At 41.8% G+C, this 16579-nt stretch overlaps 1 protein-coding gene and 2 long non-coding RNA genes across 4 annotated transcripts in view; 2 read left to right on the top strand and 1 right to left on the bottom strand.

Moving 5' to 3' along the window:
- The first annotated feature begins 5003 nt into the window (after positions 1-5003).
- Positions 5004-9178, top strand: LOC116374186 (uncharacterized). Its single transcript, XR_004209981.1, has 2 exons — positions 5004-6340; positions 7962-9178. It is a non-coding gene; the product is annotated as an uncharacterized LOC116374186 (long non-coding RNA).
- LOC116374187 (uncharacterized) lies at positions 8617-14048 on the bottom strand. Its single transcript, XR_004209982.1, has 2 exons — positions 13753-14048; positions 8617-9556 (listed from the first exon to the last, which is right to left on the bottom strand). It is a non-coding gene; the product is annotated as an uncharacterized LOC116374187 (long non-coding RNA).
- Positions 13789-16579, top strand: part of LOC109890783 (serine/threonine-protein kinase 4) — a 58684-nt gene continuing 55893 nt past the window's right edge. The window contains exon 1 of one of the 2 annotated variants that reach the window (XM_020482812.2): positions 13789-14439. In XM_020482812.2, the coding sequence (XP_020338401.1) occupies positions 14396-14439 (44 nt within the window). In that variant the 5' untranslated portion in view covers positions 13789-14395. The remainder of the gene's footprint in view (positions 14440-16579) is intronic. The other variant, XM_031824695.1, reaches the window with a different exon arrangement.

Below are 16579 nucleotides of genomic sequence, written 5' to 3'. Positions count from 1 at the left end.
TTGTCATCTGTTAAGAAATCAGTGTTATACAAGTCAATGTACAATTAATAACAAAACCATACAACAAAACACCATACTGCATGGACGCATCTAATAATATTTAATAATAATAAAGTATATATAAAATGGGATTTTTTAAAATTAAGTTCTAGAGGAAATAAATTGTGCTTAGATACAAGAGCAAGAGGGAGACAAAATGAAAGCAGGCAAACTGCTCAAGCGTTTGGCTTACCTGTCACTGATGACTGGCTGACACCATACGCTTCTTCACGAGTGGAGCATCGTAGCCAAGGATGCGCCACTGTAGGCTTCTTGTGAAAGAATCCATTTGCATTTCAGCTTTGGGCGGCAGGTAGCCTAGTGGTTTGAGCGTTGGGCTAGTAACCGAAAGATTGCAAGATCGAATCCCTGTGCTTAAAAGGTAAAAATCTGTTCTTCTGCTCCTGAACAAGGCAGTTAACCCACTGTTCCTAGGCCGTGATTGAAAATAAGAATTTGTTCTTAACTGACTTGCCTAGTTAAATAAAGGTGAAACAAAGTGACAGGAGCACACAAAGGGACATTTTGGTGGTTTCTTTAGATTCAATGCTTTGATCCATAGCTGCAAAGACTGCAGGTCGTATGGGGCTCCACAGGTACATTCAGATCGATGTAGAGGTTGGTGTTCAAAACATTGCTGTGGTAAAAACTCTCTTCATCCAACTATTGTGATATCTATCAACATGACAAGCAGTATGAGGCTTTTAGGATTCTTTGCGGTTCTGTCAGTGTAAAACTAAAAGTACCAATTTTGCACACGTGAATGTCGCCGGAAATAGAAACATAATTGCAGCTAACTCGTCATGATCACTGTGGCATTCCAGAATAAGGAGAATGGAATAATATTCATAGGATAGGAATGTTAGGAATGGTCTGGGGGGGATCTAAAGTATAATCCTGTCACATTGTTTATTTTTTTGTGATGTCATTAAGGATGGTATAACAAAGTAACTGTAACTCTAAAAGTGTATGTATCAAGTTTACATCTAAATATTGTATAAAATATGACTAAATATGAGAATAATTTTGTGAAGATAGCAATGTGATTTTAGCCTTCTAAATAAGATAATTGTTTTTCATATAAACTTTTGCCCAGTCATTAACCACGCCCATGTGAGCACAGACATTGTGTTGAAACACCCCTTTTTACCTGAGGATAAAAGCCTTGGTAAAGAAATGTACATTAGACCAGCATGACAGACAGCGTGACCTGAACATTACAAAATGGTTGAACCTCTACAGACCAAAACATACCAGGTTGCTGTGTAACGGCTGTCCTCATCGTCTGAGGAGGAGTAGGAAGGATCGGACCAATATGCAGAGTGGTAAGTGTCCATGTTCATATTTATTTTAACTCAGAACACTAAGACCAAAATAATAAAGATAGACCAACACAAAACAGTTCTGTCTGGTGCAGAGACAGAAAACAACTACCCACAACTCAAGGGCAAAACCAGGCTGCTTAAGTATGGTTCTCAATCAGAGACAACGATTAACAGCTGCCTCTGATTGAGAACCATACCAGGCCAAACACATAGAAATACAAACATCGAACAAAACATAGCATGCCCACCCCAACTCACGCCCTGACCAACCTAAAATGGAGACATAAAAAAAGGAACTGAGGTCAGGACGTGACATGCTACTGGCGTGTAAAGTGGTCGGGAGCCTGAACCTGAATAATCAACCTTGAGACCACTACGAGACCAGCCAACGTACAGCGCGAGCTGAACGTGACAAATGGTTTAAACTTTACAGACCAGAAAACGGTAATCCCTCAATCTCTACACAAGAAGAAGAAACTCACTAGACCGTAGCATTTACCAGTCTGCAGCTGGCATGTAAAGTTGTAAAGTTGACATTTGACCAAAAACACGAGGGGGAAGAACAGATTCCTCTCAGACAACCATTGGAACATCTGAAGTATATGTTCTAACAACCAATCCACTACCAGAGAAGCTCTACAAAGGACATTGTGAACTCTGGTGGACAAACCAGAGTCTTACATTACATCCCTCGACAACTTCCCCAAAGGACCCATCGAGTTCAACAGAGAAAGACAGCTTTAAATATATATTTTGCCTTTCTAATCCGAATGAGCGGTGGTTAGGGTGCTAAGTATTCGTATTTCCGTAGCTTCCAAATGTAACAACGATAGTTGACTCTCATTGTCTCACCCTTTCCCTCTCTTTCCATCCCTCCATCTTTTATAACCAAACACTTTTGTCCACTAGGAACCTGTTTTCATTGTATTACGTTAGTAATCAATAACCTATACCGTGTGTGTTTAGGTATTCTGTGTTATTTACTTAGTAAGTAAATACATAATTAAGCCAATTTGTTTATTGCTGATTCATCAATAAGGTTAGGGTTCTTCTGAGACTGATACGAGGTAATGATGATTAATAAGTGACTGTTATTGATGTAAAGGATATCTATATGTCTTTAGAGTTTAAGTCAGGAGATAGTAACTCATTAAACAACTTTGTGTCCCAAATTCTTAATGAGTTAATTCTTACACGATTAATTTAAATCGAGTGACAATTAAACATAGTTAGTTGATAAAATAAATAACAGTCATCAGATTAATGATAGACACGTCACGACAACCTTTTAAATAAAATAAGTGTTTCCATTGTTATTGAACAGGAACATGAAGGCGATCAAATGTGTACTGTAACAACTGTGTAGCCTATGCTTTGGACATATGCCCTTATCCTCTTACTGGGATGCCAGAAGACTTTTATGTGAGGTATAAAATTATAATGTCTATATTGGTATAATTTTCACATGACATGTATTTTGCGTATCTTACCTGGATATGGTCGCATCAGAGGGAATGCCTAATCTCCCACGAAGACATACTGAATGTGCTCGGTGCTTGGGTCCCTCGGCAAGCACTCTGGCCTTGGTAGCGGCAGCTGGCCTGCAATGAGTTGGGAGCCAAACTTGCTCCCAACTATGCACCCACGTTGATCACGGTGAAGCCCATTTTTCCACAGAGGTATAAGCAACAAAATCCCCCTTTCGGATATGCCAGCATACTTCTGGGATGATAGCACAAACTGTTGAGATTCCTCACTTATAACTCGCAGCAATACTTTGCTGTGTGCTGCCACTCGCCAAAAACCAAATGGTCACAGACAGCCTTCCCGCAGCAATTATTGTAAAGCTGTGAGTTCTCTCATGCGAAATGTGAGGGGCAAGCTGCTGAAGCAAGTTGTCAAATCTGGAAACGGACATCCGAAAGTATTGAAAATGTGTTTCCTTGTCAATGCTTCACATAGGTTGGACAAGAGATGTGTATTCTCCATATTCCCCTCTTGTAGTGTTCAGTGGATGAACTTTTCATTTTATCAGTTTCTTCTGCTTCTTATTCTCCTGAGTAATAAGAGTGTCACGGGCGTCCTCCTCTTCATCTGAAGAGGAGAGGCGAGAAGGATCGGAGGACCAAAATGCGTGGTATATGTGTTCATGATGAAATTTAATAAAGAAAACACTGAAACACACTATACAAAACCAATAAACGAAATAACGACCGTGAAGCTAATGAGAACTGTGCTGACACAAGCAATCAACATAGACAATCACCCACAAACAAACAGTGAAACCCAGCCTACCTAAGTATGATTCTCAATCAGAGACAACTAATGACACCTGCCTCTGATTGAGAACCATACTAGGCCGAAACATACAAATCCCCAAACATAGACTGCCCACCCCACCTCACGCCCTGACCATACTAAATAAATACAAAACAAAGGAAATAAAGGTCAGAACATGACAAAGAGCAGTTCACGCTCTTGCTGTTAAAGCTCTAGCAATTGCAATTCAAAAAGAGATGTTTGCTTCTGCGACTAAAAAGTAGAGTCGTAAAGCATAGAAGACCAGACTAGCCTTACAGGCATACGACACCGGATCTGGAAGTTCAAACGTTGTCACTAGCTAGAGTCAAAAAGTGTGCTTTGGCCCCTCCTGCTTGGTATGCTAGTCTGACTCCCCAAGCCCTCTAGTGGATATACACTATACAAGACTGACTTCCTCTCTGGGTGGAATGCAACCAACAGAGTCCACACCCCAAAAAAACAGACTCCACCCACATGATCAATGGAGTGGAGCTTTTAACGTGGTCCCGGTTCCAGGGAAGTGCAAAGCTGTCATCAAAGCAAAGGGTGGCTACTTTGAAGAATCTAAAATCTAAAATATGTTTTGATTTGTTTAACCATTTTTTGGTTACTACATATGTGTTATTTCATAGTTTTGATTTATTCTCTATTTTTTACAATGTAGAAAATAGTAAAAATAAAGAAAAACACTTGAATGAGTGTGTCGAAATTTTTTACTGGTACTAACCGCTCCTCCATTCACTGCCTAATGGGTTTCCTATCTCCTCCATTTTCTAATATCTCTTGCTGTTGCATCCGAAGAAGCTGGGTTATTTTACTGAAGACTACGAAGCGTACTAATAATAAACAGAACAGATTTATTTAATGTTCTCCTTAACACATTACAGTCAACTACTCTCTACAGTATCTTCAGCCCGAATCTCCAATACATCATTGAACTTTTATCGGCCTTGCATCTTGTATTCCAATCACTTCAATGCAAGAACGGAAACCCCATGATCATTTGTTAATTCAAATAACTTAACCCCTGCATACAAATCCCATTGGCTATTTGCAACCATTTTACATCTAAACTCAATAACACATAATACATTTCTCAAAACACCACACTTGCCATATATGGATGTGTGTGTGTGACGTCCAATCTCAGTAGCTATATTCTCATAGCGATTTGTTTATGGATGTAGTATTTAATTATGTATTTTGTTAATTAAGGAGATAAGAATATTGGGTAGGATTTAGACCTTCACTGTCTCTGGTCCACACTCCAGTCCAGTTGGTGGCGGTAATACACCTTAAGGTTGGTTGCCAACCGCCATATAAATCCACAGAAGAAGAAGATTGTTTATTTTTTTTGCATGAGGAAGTCGAGAAGGAAATGGTGACTGTGCTTGAATCTGAAAATGCCGCAAGTGACGTGTGATAATGAGTGGAAAATAGTGTAATCAAAGAATGGAACAAAACGAGCAAAGATTGTAGTGGAAGACAAGGACTGGACCAATAATGTATTTCTTATTGGACAAGGAGATTCAATTGGGAAATCCATTTGTAATATCGAGGACTGTGAAGGAACTGGTGGAAAAGTGGATTCAATCAAGGTGACTAGAAGCGGCCTTCTTTTAGTTAATTCTGTTGATGAAGAACAGAAGAAGTGTGCACTGGATCTGGCAAAATTGTCCATGCCAGAGGTAACATGTTTTGATCTTCGGAGCAGGGCGCCTACCAAAGGAGTTATAGCTGGAGTCTCGTTGGATACAGATGATGAGTACCTTAGTCAGAAAATCTCAGGAGTGGTCAGTGCACTTCGCTTGACCCGTATATGGTGAATGGAAGGAAGGAGAAAAGCCTGTTGATATTATTGTTCTTTGAGGAGACTGAATATGTGAGGTATGCGGTCAGAGCATTTGTGTCCAAACCATTACAATGTGGAAATTGTAAAGGATATGGTCACGTATCAAATGTTTGCAGACAGGAGAAGTATGATATTGAAGAATCTGTGAATGGAAAATGTTGCATTTGTGTTGGGGATCATACTCCGGACTTCCTTGAGTGCCCTATTAGGGCGAAGGAGGTTGAGGTGTCAAGGGTCAGGGTTGCACAGCGGATCTCCTATGTGGAGGCCGGTGAAGTCAAAGGGGCAAGAGGCAACATTGTTGAAGATATGGCGGTGGATGCATTGCAACCAGTTGCTATTGTTTCAAGTCAATCGGGTGACCTGGATACACTCATTGTGAAGAAGGTGGATTTTGTGGCATTTATAGCCACAGTGACTAATTGCACAGCACAAGTGTCTAAGAAGTCCAAGAAGCTGGATATCATTATATCTGCAACCGACGGAAGCACTACAAGGACTGTTGTTGCTAGGAAATGTCCCGTCCTCACAGGAGCCTGTGTTGAGACCTGATTCGAATGAGGTTTTTACAGAAAAGCAGGTTGATTTTGTTTATTTAATATTTATTTATTTTTACCAAAATATTTTCCTTTTTGGGATCCTTGTTATCCTCCCGCAAAGTAGGTGGCAGAATGCACATCTAACTACCACAAGACGGTCATATCTTCTTCCTTCCCATCCTGACTGGGATTTACAGTGCCCTGGAGACACAGCCCGTGATAAGAACATCCATGACTCTGTCAGTGCCCAGATCAAGAAGATCTTTACCAAGAGCTAATGGAAGGTGGGTTACTCTTCCTTAGTGGCGTGTATTCATGTTGCCAAGGGAAGCCAGACTTCTGTCTCAGTATGTGTAGCCATCTATCTGATACTGTATGGTAAAAAAGAGTATGACGTTGTTGCTGCCAGTAGCATTGAATGCAAGCGAAGCCAGCGGGCATTTGGCCTCCCTTGATTAAAAAAAAGTATGCCAATCAGCGTTGCGCTAAACTAAGTGAGCTAAACTGTGAATGTTCCTGGCTGAACAACAAAAAAGTGTCAAGGGAAGCCATTTTTGGATATGGCTTCACTCCAATCAAATCAAGAGCAATACGTCACTGAGACTAGTCAGTCTAGTCTAGTCAGACTAGTCAGACTAGTCAGTCAAGTAGTCACTTGAATTCTTGCATCTCCTTGTTTTGTTGTCCACCAGTGGCTAGCTAGCTAAAACTGGCCCTTTCCTAAATTAGCCATGGATGGAGACAGGGATTTGGACGTGGTTTTACTTAATTCTCCGTACTGGCCAATGATTATGACGACGATTCTGATCCAACCATAAATTCATACATTGTGCCCCTGGCCTGAGAGGATGGAAGTTCAATATGTAGCTAGATGTAGAAGGCTGTTAACTAGCTAACGTTGCCCATGAAAGGAAGTTAGGCAAGCGGGCAAGCATTTTTGCCAGGTAGCCTAGGACAACAAAGAATGTGTGTACTGTATGATAGTCATAAACCGTTTCATCAACATGAAATAGAGGAAGATGGCAAGTAAGGTGAGTCAACATGTTTTTTCTACTTGCACGGCCACGCACACAGAGAGAAATCATAACCATGAACAGCCACATCATATTTATCTTATGTTGATTGGACTAAATTGTATTAGACTAAGCAGGTGATTTGATGATATTGAAGTGTTAAAGTTGAAATGGTACTCTCTTTGCAACTTGCAGAAACTCTCTGTGGTTCTAAATCAGTAGTTGTTTATTAGTCCGAAAATGTAATGTAACTGTTTGTTACATACAATATGCTTTGTGGACTTATGTGATGAAACAAAGGTGTGGTTGAATTTATTCTGCCAGTCTTTCTTGTCTCGGCCTTAGTTAATATGCCTTGCAACCGTGATATAAAGGCCTAACAAGTTATAGAGCAAACAACACTATTAACACAACACACAGGTTGTAATATGGATTTTTTTCCCTGACTTTCCCTGTGATTTTACCCACGCACCGTTACTTCTCTTACTGCACTCTCCTGCTATCAACTATTATAACTGTAATATTTTGATAGCTTTTTGTGCAAAATGGCATGTTACAATAAGGGTCTATTTACAAGGGTTAATTAGTAATGGTTAATGAATAATTTATAAACGTGTAAATCTCTGATGGTAATGTGGTCCTACACCAAGTATTTATGCCACAGCGGTGATCCGTCACGAAGCTTCTCCAGCTGGGGATGTCACAAGCCTCTCAGCCAGACCACCCTCTCTGGCCCATGTAGAAGACACCGGCTGTTATTGTAGTAGAATAACAAAACAAGTGTCACTTACTAATACTGTGATAGTTCTCACTCACTAAAACTAGTAAAGTTTTAGTAAAACTAGTAAAGTTTTAGTAAAGAGACTTGATCCCTATCTCTGTTTGCCTCCAGCTGAGGGGGGCTGCTCCCAGAGTGTGGATCAGATCAAGACTCCCTGACCAACTGTACCCACCGCTAACCTGCAACCAGCTGCATCTGTTCCCCCGGACACAAAGGGTGTTGCCAACCAATGACTTTCCCACGATATACCTGTGGAGTCCAGAGAAACTCCCCAGTCTGGCCCAGAACACAGAGCTGTTGTTCCAAAGAAAAGGAGAGCTATTGTATGTACCCACTGCATTCCTGGGTGATATTATTTTGAGAGTGGGACAGAGCTTGTAAAGTGTTTTTACTCATGCTTTTCAAAATGTACCTCTGCTTTCCCCCCCCCATCTCTGTGTTTCTGTACATGATTTTTATAATCGTTATTATCCTTCCCTGTTCACAACATAGGACTGAGCCACTGATGTTACCTGCATGATCAGATGACAGGCAGACAGGTTCTCATGCATGTTGACTGGCAACAGGTGTTTTTATAGCATGACAAGTCTACTGAAGAACTATACTGAACAAAAACATAAACGCAACCATTTCAAAGATTTTACTGAGTTACAGTTCATGTGAGGAAATCAGTCAGATAATCTTGGCAAAGGAGAAATGCTCACTAACAGGGATGTAAACAAATCTGTGCACAACATTTGAGAGAAATAAGCTTTCTGTGCATGGACAATTTCTGGGATCTTTTATTTCAGCTCATGAAACATGGGACCAACACATGTTGTGTTTATATTTTTTTTCAGTGTATGTGGTACCACCCATTGTGGAATAGTTTCCATACAGCAGATAATGCAGCTAATACTTCACGAGAGATGGACTTACATGAAGTGCTGTTCCTCAAACTAAGAATAGGTCTCATTTAACCCAGTTTTACTCTTGTTTAAACAACATTCTAACCTGATAGGGCAATATGATCCTGTTGATAAAGACTCTTTTATGGGGAGTTTCAACCTGGATTTGAACTGGTCAAAACTTTATCTATTTAAGTTAAGACCATGGGAGATATGAACTCAGTTTAAGAGCACGGAATAGATATGCACGAATAGAAAGCCAAATATATGTTTTTTACTGTGTAGATACAACCAACCCCCTTTGGATCACCCTTCCATGGATCTTTTCTTCATTCATATTGGGGTTGATTTTTCAAGCAATTGTATGTGTACAGAGAGAACTTGAATGTAAATATTAATCCAGTCATCTCACTTCATTAAATGTCACTCACCATAAGGTCATGTTAAATTGTTGATGCTTTTCATAACCTATTGGACATACAAAAGTGGGATTTTATGTTATTCACTCAAGAATACTCATTTTACTAAAATGTTTGTGCATTTTACAATTGAATGTATGTACAAGAAACAGCTTGCCCTGGCAACCTTCAGGGTGACATTGAATATATATATACCCTAACCTGTGATCAACCAATTAGGTTGAGGCTTTCAGCCCGAGATGGTTGGCCATGGAATAAAAAATAAGTTGGTGTGCTTTTGCACCCCTTTTAGGTCTTCACAAATATCCATCCCATGTCCAGTCATACTCGTGGTCTCAGCGTGTGTCCGTCAACGTCAGTCCATCTCAGTTGCGGTGTTCAAATCGAGGTCCTCACGTGTCTGTGAATCACAACATTAAAGACGATGAGTTATGACATCATTTCCACAAATTGAGCCATAGACAATACAACTTAAGCATTGTTTTACACTGTCTACAGTGTGTGAATGATAGAAGAATCTTATCACAGCTGTAGATCCGTTTGTGTGTGGTCACCTAGGCCTTCACATCAACCAGTACTGGGGACCATTGGAGACTTGAGTGTGTATATATACTGGGACCCTTGGGATGAGTGTCTATAAGCTTGTCCTTAATAAAAATCATAGCCTATTGTCGTAATTCGGCAGGTTGATTGTTTAAGTCAGGTGTTAGAGCTGGGCTGGAACAAAACGTTTAACACACACTCCTGCTCTTCAAGACTTCCTGCAATGACAACTGACCAAAGCAGGAGAATAGTGTTCCAGGTTGAAACAGCTAACCTAATTGAAAGGTGATAAGACTCAGGCACACCGATTGGTTCTGGAATAGAGAAGGTGCAAATAAGGTTTGCAATTAGGCATCAATAACATGACAACTATAACATCTTCCGTCAAGATAGAACTGCCAAAGGGGGAGGAGTTGCAGTCTACTGCAGAGATAGCCTGCAAAGTAATGTCATACTTTCCAGGTCCATACCCAAACAGTTCGAACTACTAATTTTGAAAATTACTCTCTCCAGAAATAAGTCTCTCACTGTTGCCGCCTGCTACCGACCCCCCTCAGCTCCCAGCTGTGCCCTGGACACCATTTGTAAATTGATCGCCCCCCATCTAGCTTCAGAGTTTGTTCTGTTAGGTGACCTAAACTGGGATATGCTTAACACCCCGGCAGTCCTACAATCTAAGCTAGATGCCCGCAATCTCACACAAATCATCAAGGAACCCACCAGGTACAACCCTAACTCTGTCAACAAGGGCACCCTCATAGATGTCATCCTGACCAACTGGCCCTCCAAATACACCTCCGCTGTCTTCAACCAGGATCTCAGCGATCACTGCCTCATTGCCTGTATCCGCTACAGAGCCGCAGTCAAACGACCACCCCTCATCACTGTCAAACGCTCCCTAAAACACTTCTGTGAGCAGGCCTTTCTAATCGACCTGGCCCGGGTATCCTGGAAGGACATTGACCTCATCCCGTCAGTTGAGGATGCCTGGTCATTCTTTAAAAGTAACTTCCTCACCATTTTAGATAAGCATGCTCCGTTCAAAAAATGCAGAACTAAGAACAGATACAGCCCTTGGTTCACTCCAGACCTGACTGCCCTCGACCAGCACAAAAACATCCTGTGGCGGACTGCAATAGCATCGAATATTCCCCGCGATATGCAACTGTTCAGGGAAGTCAGGAACCAATACATGCAGTCAGTCAGGAAAGCTAAGGCCAGCTTCTTCAGGCAGAAGTTTGCATCCTGTAGCTCCAACTCCAAAAAGTTCTGGGACACTGTGAAGTCCATGGAGAACAAGAGCACCTCCTCCCAGCTGCCCACTGCACTGAGGCTAGGTAACACGGTCACCACCGATAAATCCATGATTATCGAAAACTTCAACAAGCATTTCTCAACGGCTGGCCATGCCTTCCGCTTGGCTACTCCAACCTCGGCCAACAGCCCTGCCCCCCCCCGCAGCTACTCGCCCAAGCCTCTCCAGGTTCTCCTTTACCCAAATCCAGATAGCAGATGTTCTGAAAGAGCTGCAAAACCTGGACCCGTACAAATCAGCTGGGCTTGACAATCTGGACCCTCTATTCCTGAAACTATCCGCCGCCATTGTCGCAACCCCTATTACCAGCCTGTTCAACCTCTCTTTCATATCGTCTGAGATCCCCAAGGATTGGAAAGCTGCCGCAGTCATCCCCCTCTTCAAAGGGGGAGACACCCTGGACCCAAACTGTTACAGACCTATATCCATCCTGCCCTGCCTATCTAAGGTCTTCGAAAGCCAAGTCAACAAACAGGTCACTGACCATCTCGAATCCCACCGTACCTTCTCCGCTGTGCAATCTGGTTTCCGAGCCGGTCACGGGTGCACCTCAGCCACACTCAAGGTACTAAACGATATCATAACTGCCATCGATAAAAGACAGTACTGTGCAGCCGTCTTCATCGACCTTGCCAAGGCTTTCGACTCTGTCAATCACCATATTCTTATCGGCAGACTCAGTAGCCTCGGTTTTTCGGATGACTGCCTTGCCTGGTCACCAATTACTTTGCAGACAGAGTTCAGTGTGTCAAATTGGAGGGCATGCTGTCCGGTCCTCTGGCAGTCTCTATGGGGGTGCCACAGGGTTCAATTCTCTGGCCGACTCTTTTCCCTCTATATATCAATGATGTTGCTTTTGCTGCGGGCGATTCCCTGATCCACCTCTACGCAGACGACACCATTCTATATACTTCCGGCACGTCCTTGGACACTGTGCTATCTAACCTCCAAACGAGCTTCAATGCCATACAACACTCCTTCCGTGGCCTCCAACTGCTCTTAAACGCTAGTAAAACCAAATGCATGCTTTTCAACCGACCGCTGCCTGCACCAGCATTCCCGACTAGCATCACCACCCTGGATGGTTCCGACCTTGAATATGTGGACATCTATAAGTACCTAGGTGTCTGGCTAGACTGTAAACTCTCCTTCCAGACTCATATCAAACATCTCCAATCAAAAATCAAATCAAGAGTCGGCTTTCTATTCCGCAACAAAGCCTCCTTCACTCACGCCGCCAAACTTACCCTAGTAAAACTGACTATCCTACCGATCCTCGACTTCGGCGATGTCATCTACAAAATTGCTTCCAACACTCTACTTAGCAAACTGGATGCAGTTTATCACAGTGCCATCCGTTTTGTCACTAAAGCACCTTATACCACCCACCACTGTGACTTGTATGCTCTAGTCGGCTGGCCCTCGCTACATATTCGTCGCCAGACCCACTGGCTCCAGGTCATCTACAAGTCCATGCTAGGTAAAGCTCCGCCTTATCTCAGTTCACTGGTCATTCTGGCAACACCCATCCGTAGCACGCGCTCCAGCAGGTGTATCTCACTGATCATCCCTAAAGCCAACACCTCATTTGGCCGCCTTTCGTTCCAGTACTCTGCTGCCTGTGACTGGAACGAATTGCAAAAATCGCTGAAGTTGGAGACTTTTATCTCCCTCACCAACTTCAAACATCTGCTATCTGAGCAGCTAACCGATCGCTGCAGCTGTACATAGTCTATTGGTAAAAACCCACCCATTTTCACCTACCTCATCCCCATACTGTTTTTATTTATTTACTTTTCTGCTCTTTTGCACACCAATATCTCTACCTGTACATGACCATCTGATCATTTATCACTCCAGTGTTAATCTGCAAAATTGTAATTATTCGCCTACCTCCTCATGCCTTTTTGCACACAATGTATATAGACTCCCCTTTTTTTTCTACTGTGTTATTGACTTGTTAATTGTTTACTCCATGTGTAACTCTGTGTTGTCTGTTCACACTGCTATGCTTTATCTTGGCCAGATCGCAGTTGCAAATGAGAACTTGTTCTCAACTAGCCTACCTGGTTAAATAAAGGTGAAATATATATATATTTTTAAACTGTAATTCTACCTCAAAAACAAGTGTGAATACCAATTTACAACCCACCATACCATGTAGGACTAAATCAGGTTACATAGTATAGTTACAAGGGAAGGCTAATGATCTGCTGTCCAGAGGGTAACAGCAAACGTATCAATTGTCCCGAGTGGTGCAGCTGTCTGGCGCTGCATCTCAGTGCTAGAGGCGTCACTACTGACACTGGTTTGATTTCAGGCTGTATCACAACCGGCCGTAATTTGGAGTCCCATAGGGCAGCGCACTTTTGGCCCAGCGTCGCTCAGGTTAGACCGTTATCGTAAATAAGAATGTGTTCTTAACTGACTTGCCTAGTTAAATAAAAGGTTAAATAAAATCAATAAAAATCAATCCCTGAAATCTAAAAAAAACTGACTAAAATACACCTAGCCATCAAGAACACGTAGCCCTAGTTACCTAGCAAGTAAAACTGGTGGTTTATAAAAGCCAAATAAAACGTAACTTGTTTTTATGAATTTCTTATTAATTTAAATGGCTAGACAAATAGAAAGCTAATGTTAACTACTTATATAAGAAATGTAATTCACATAATTGTCCATTTAAATAACTTTTGCCAATTTAGCTAACATTAGATAGTTAATCCAGAGGGTCTTACTTTTTGTCTATATTCGGCAGATACATCCAGATTATCATGACCCTGATGAGTGACATGACGCTTGAGACAGGCATTTGTAGTTCTGTATGATAACCACATTAGCAGCTAATTAGCGTTTCATTTTTGGGGGGCTAACTACAGGCGAATATATTGATAAACGTCACCTTTAACGATAGACATTTACATGGTTATCAAAACGTAAGCCTACGCGAAACACTTATTTGAAGTGTTTCTAAAATCTACAATGCAGGGATAAAATGAATGGTGGAAAAACGATTATAACCATTTCCGTGTTTGAACGGTAGGTTTTATGGGTATTATGATTCATGCTGTGGTAGGCTATTCTCTTTGGCCCCCCTCATTCCGCGCCCAGTCTCAAAACGCTCTTCCTGGTTTTAACTGAATGTCAAGACACTTGGCTACAAATTGTCAAAAAAGTCAAAAGCAGCCTAGTCAGAGGAGGATGGAGCAACGAATGAGATTCCAGTAGTTTAAGGAAAATTTCAGATTTTGGAAACTTGGCTTTACACAATGAAACACGAATGAGAAGCTGAGAGACAACTGTAAAACATTCAGAAAAGCGTATCATCGCAGCAAGAGCCGCTGGCTAGCTTTACAGAAGTGAACTATCTTGAAGAAAACAATGGAGAACAAGGACAAAGTACAAATGAGGACACACCCACGCAGGTAATGAATCCGTACAACCTAGTTAAATTGGCTGCAGAAGTTTGTTTCTCCAGTTTGAATATTAGCCTGATCGTGTTGGGGTTAATATAAGCTAGCTAAGGGAAACATAGCTAGCTAGCATCTTACAGCGGAGAGACACTACCAAGCTCCAACGTTATCAACTAACTATCTACATGCTTGGTAGTTAGCTGTTACTGCTAGTGTAACATACCTGATATTGCACCACATAGATATATTTGTAGGAAGATAGTTTGAAATGGCACAACATTTTGCCTGGCTCCAGATCTGATTGTGTTGGTTTGCCAACTCCTATCATTCCGCACCTATGGTTGGAGATGGTAAGACAGGACTGGGGGACACTGGGTCAACAGTTGCTCTTCCCTGATGTCAACTGAAAACGGTGTTAACTACCTACTGTACATAAGCTAGCTAATAGCTATACAATGTTGACAAGCGACTAACCTAACAGCAGAAATGCATCTAGCATTTGATTTGGCACGCTGGGGGCTATGAAACAACGGAGCCCGATTAATTTTCAATTAAAAGAAGGGACGTGGGCGGAAACCATTGGGCGATGCAAGCATGGGCGAAAGAGTGGACCCAAAGTTGTTCTCCGCGACATCGCGTTGCTATTGACCAATGGAAGCTCACTATAGTTTCCAGCAAGCACCTACTAGATTGACTGTTGATACCTAACACTACATAGCGTGCTTGCTTAGTACCGACATGAGGGCGAAATTAGCTTGGCTATCCATTTAGTGGATCACTGCTGTAATGTAGCAGGAGTGACAAGGGACACAACCACATAGGCTAACATTATTGGACACATAACTGACGATATACAGTGGCTTCAGAAAGTATTCATACCCCCTGACTTATTCCAAAATAAATTTGCGTTTCAGCCTGAATTCAAAATGGATTAAATTGATTTTTTTCTCTCACCCATCTACACACAATACTCAATAATGACAAAGTGAAAACAAATGTTGGCGCAGCAGTCTAAGGCACTGTATCTCAGTGCAAGAGGTGTCACTAGAGTCCCTGGTTCGAATCCAGGCTGTATTACATCCGGTCGTGATTGGGATAGGGCTGCACACAATTGGCCCAGCGTCGGCTGGGGTAGGCCGTCATTGTAATTAAAAATGTGTTCTAACTGACTTGCTTAGTTCAATTTAAAAAATATATATGTATATATGTATTCACGCCCCTGAGTCGGTACAGCAGTCGTCTCCTCTGGCGCCATTACTCCATTACTCCACCTGCAAAGAATTGCAAGGTAATGGAATCGACTTTTCAACTCCGATACCGATTATTGGAGGACCAAAAAAGCAGATACCGATTTAATCGGCCTATTTATTTATTTATTTGTAATAATGACAATTACAACAGTACTGAATGAACACTTATTTTAACTTAAAATAATACATCAATAAAATACATTTAGCCTCAAATACATAATGAAACCTGTTCAATTTGGTTGAAATAATGCAAAAACAAAGTGTTGAAGAAAGTAATATGTTGCAATATGTGCCATGTAAAAAGCTAACGTTTAAGTTCCTTGCTCAGAACATGAGAACATACGAAAGTTGGTGGTTCCTTTTAACATGAGACTTCAATATTCCAAGGTAAGAGGTTTTAGGTTGTAGTTAATATAGTACACTTAAACAACACAATGTAACTCCAAGTCAATCACACTTCCTTGAAATCAAACTGTCCACTTAAGAAGCAACACTGATTGACAATAAATTTCACATGCTGTTTTGCAAATGGATTAGACAACAGGTGGAAATTATAGGCAATTAGCAAGATACCCCCAATAAAGGAGTGGTTCTGCAGGTGGTAACCACAGACCACTTCTCAGTTCCTATGCTTCCTGGCTGATGTTTTGGTTACTTTTGAATGCTGGCGGTGCTTTCACTCTAGTGGTAGCATGAGACGGAGTCTACAACCCACACAAGTGGCTCAGGTAGTGCAGCTCATCCAGGATGGCACATCAATGCGAGCTGTGGCAAGAAGGTTTGCTGTGTCTGTCAGCGTAGTGTCCAGAGCATGGAGACGCTACTAGGAGACAGGCCAGTACATCAGGAGACGTGGAGGAGGCTGTAGGAGGGCAACAACCCAGCAGCAAGACCGCTACCTC

The sequence above is a fragment of the Oncorhynchus kisutch genome, linkage group LG5, assembly GCF_002021735.2.
Source record: "Oncorhynchus kisutch isolate 150728-3 linkage group LG5, Okis_V2, whole genome shotgun sequence".
In the NCBI taxonomy this organism is placed as follows: Eukaryota; Metazoa; Chordata; class Actinopteri; order Salmoniformes; family Salmonidae; genus Oncorhynchus; species Oncorhynchus kisutch.
This window is presented reverse-complemented; position numbering and strand designations above follow the sequence as displayed.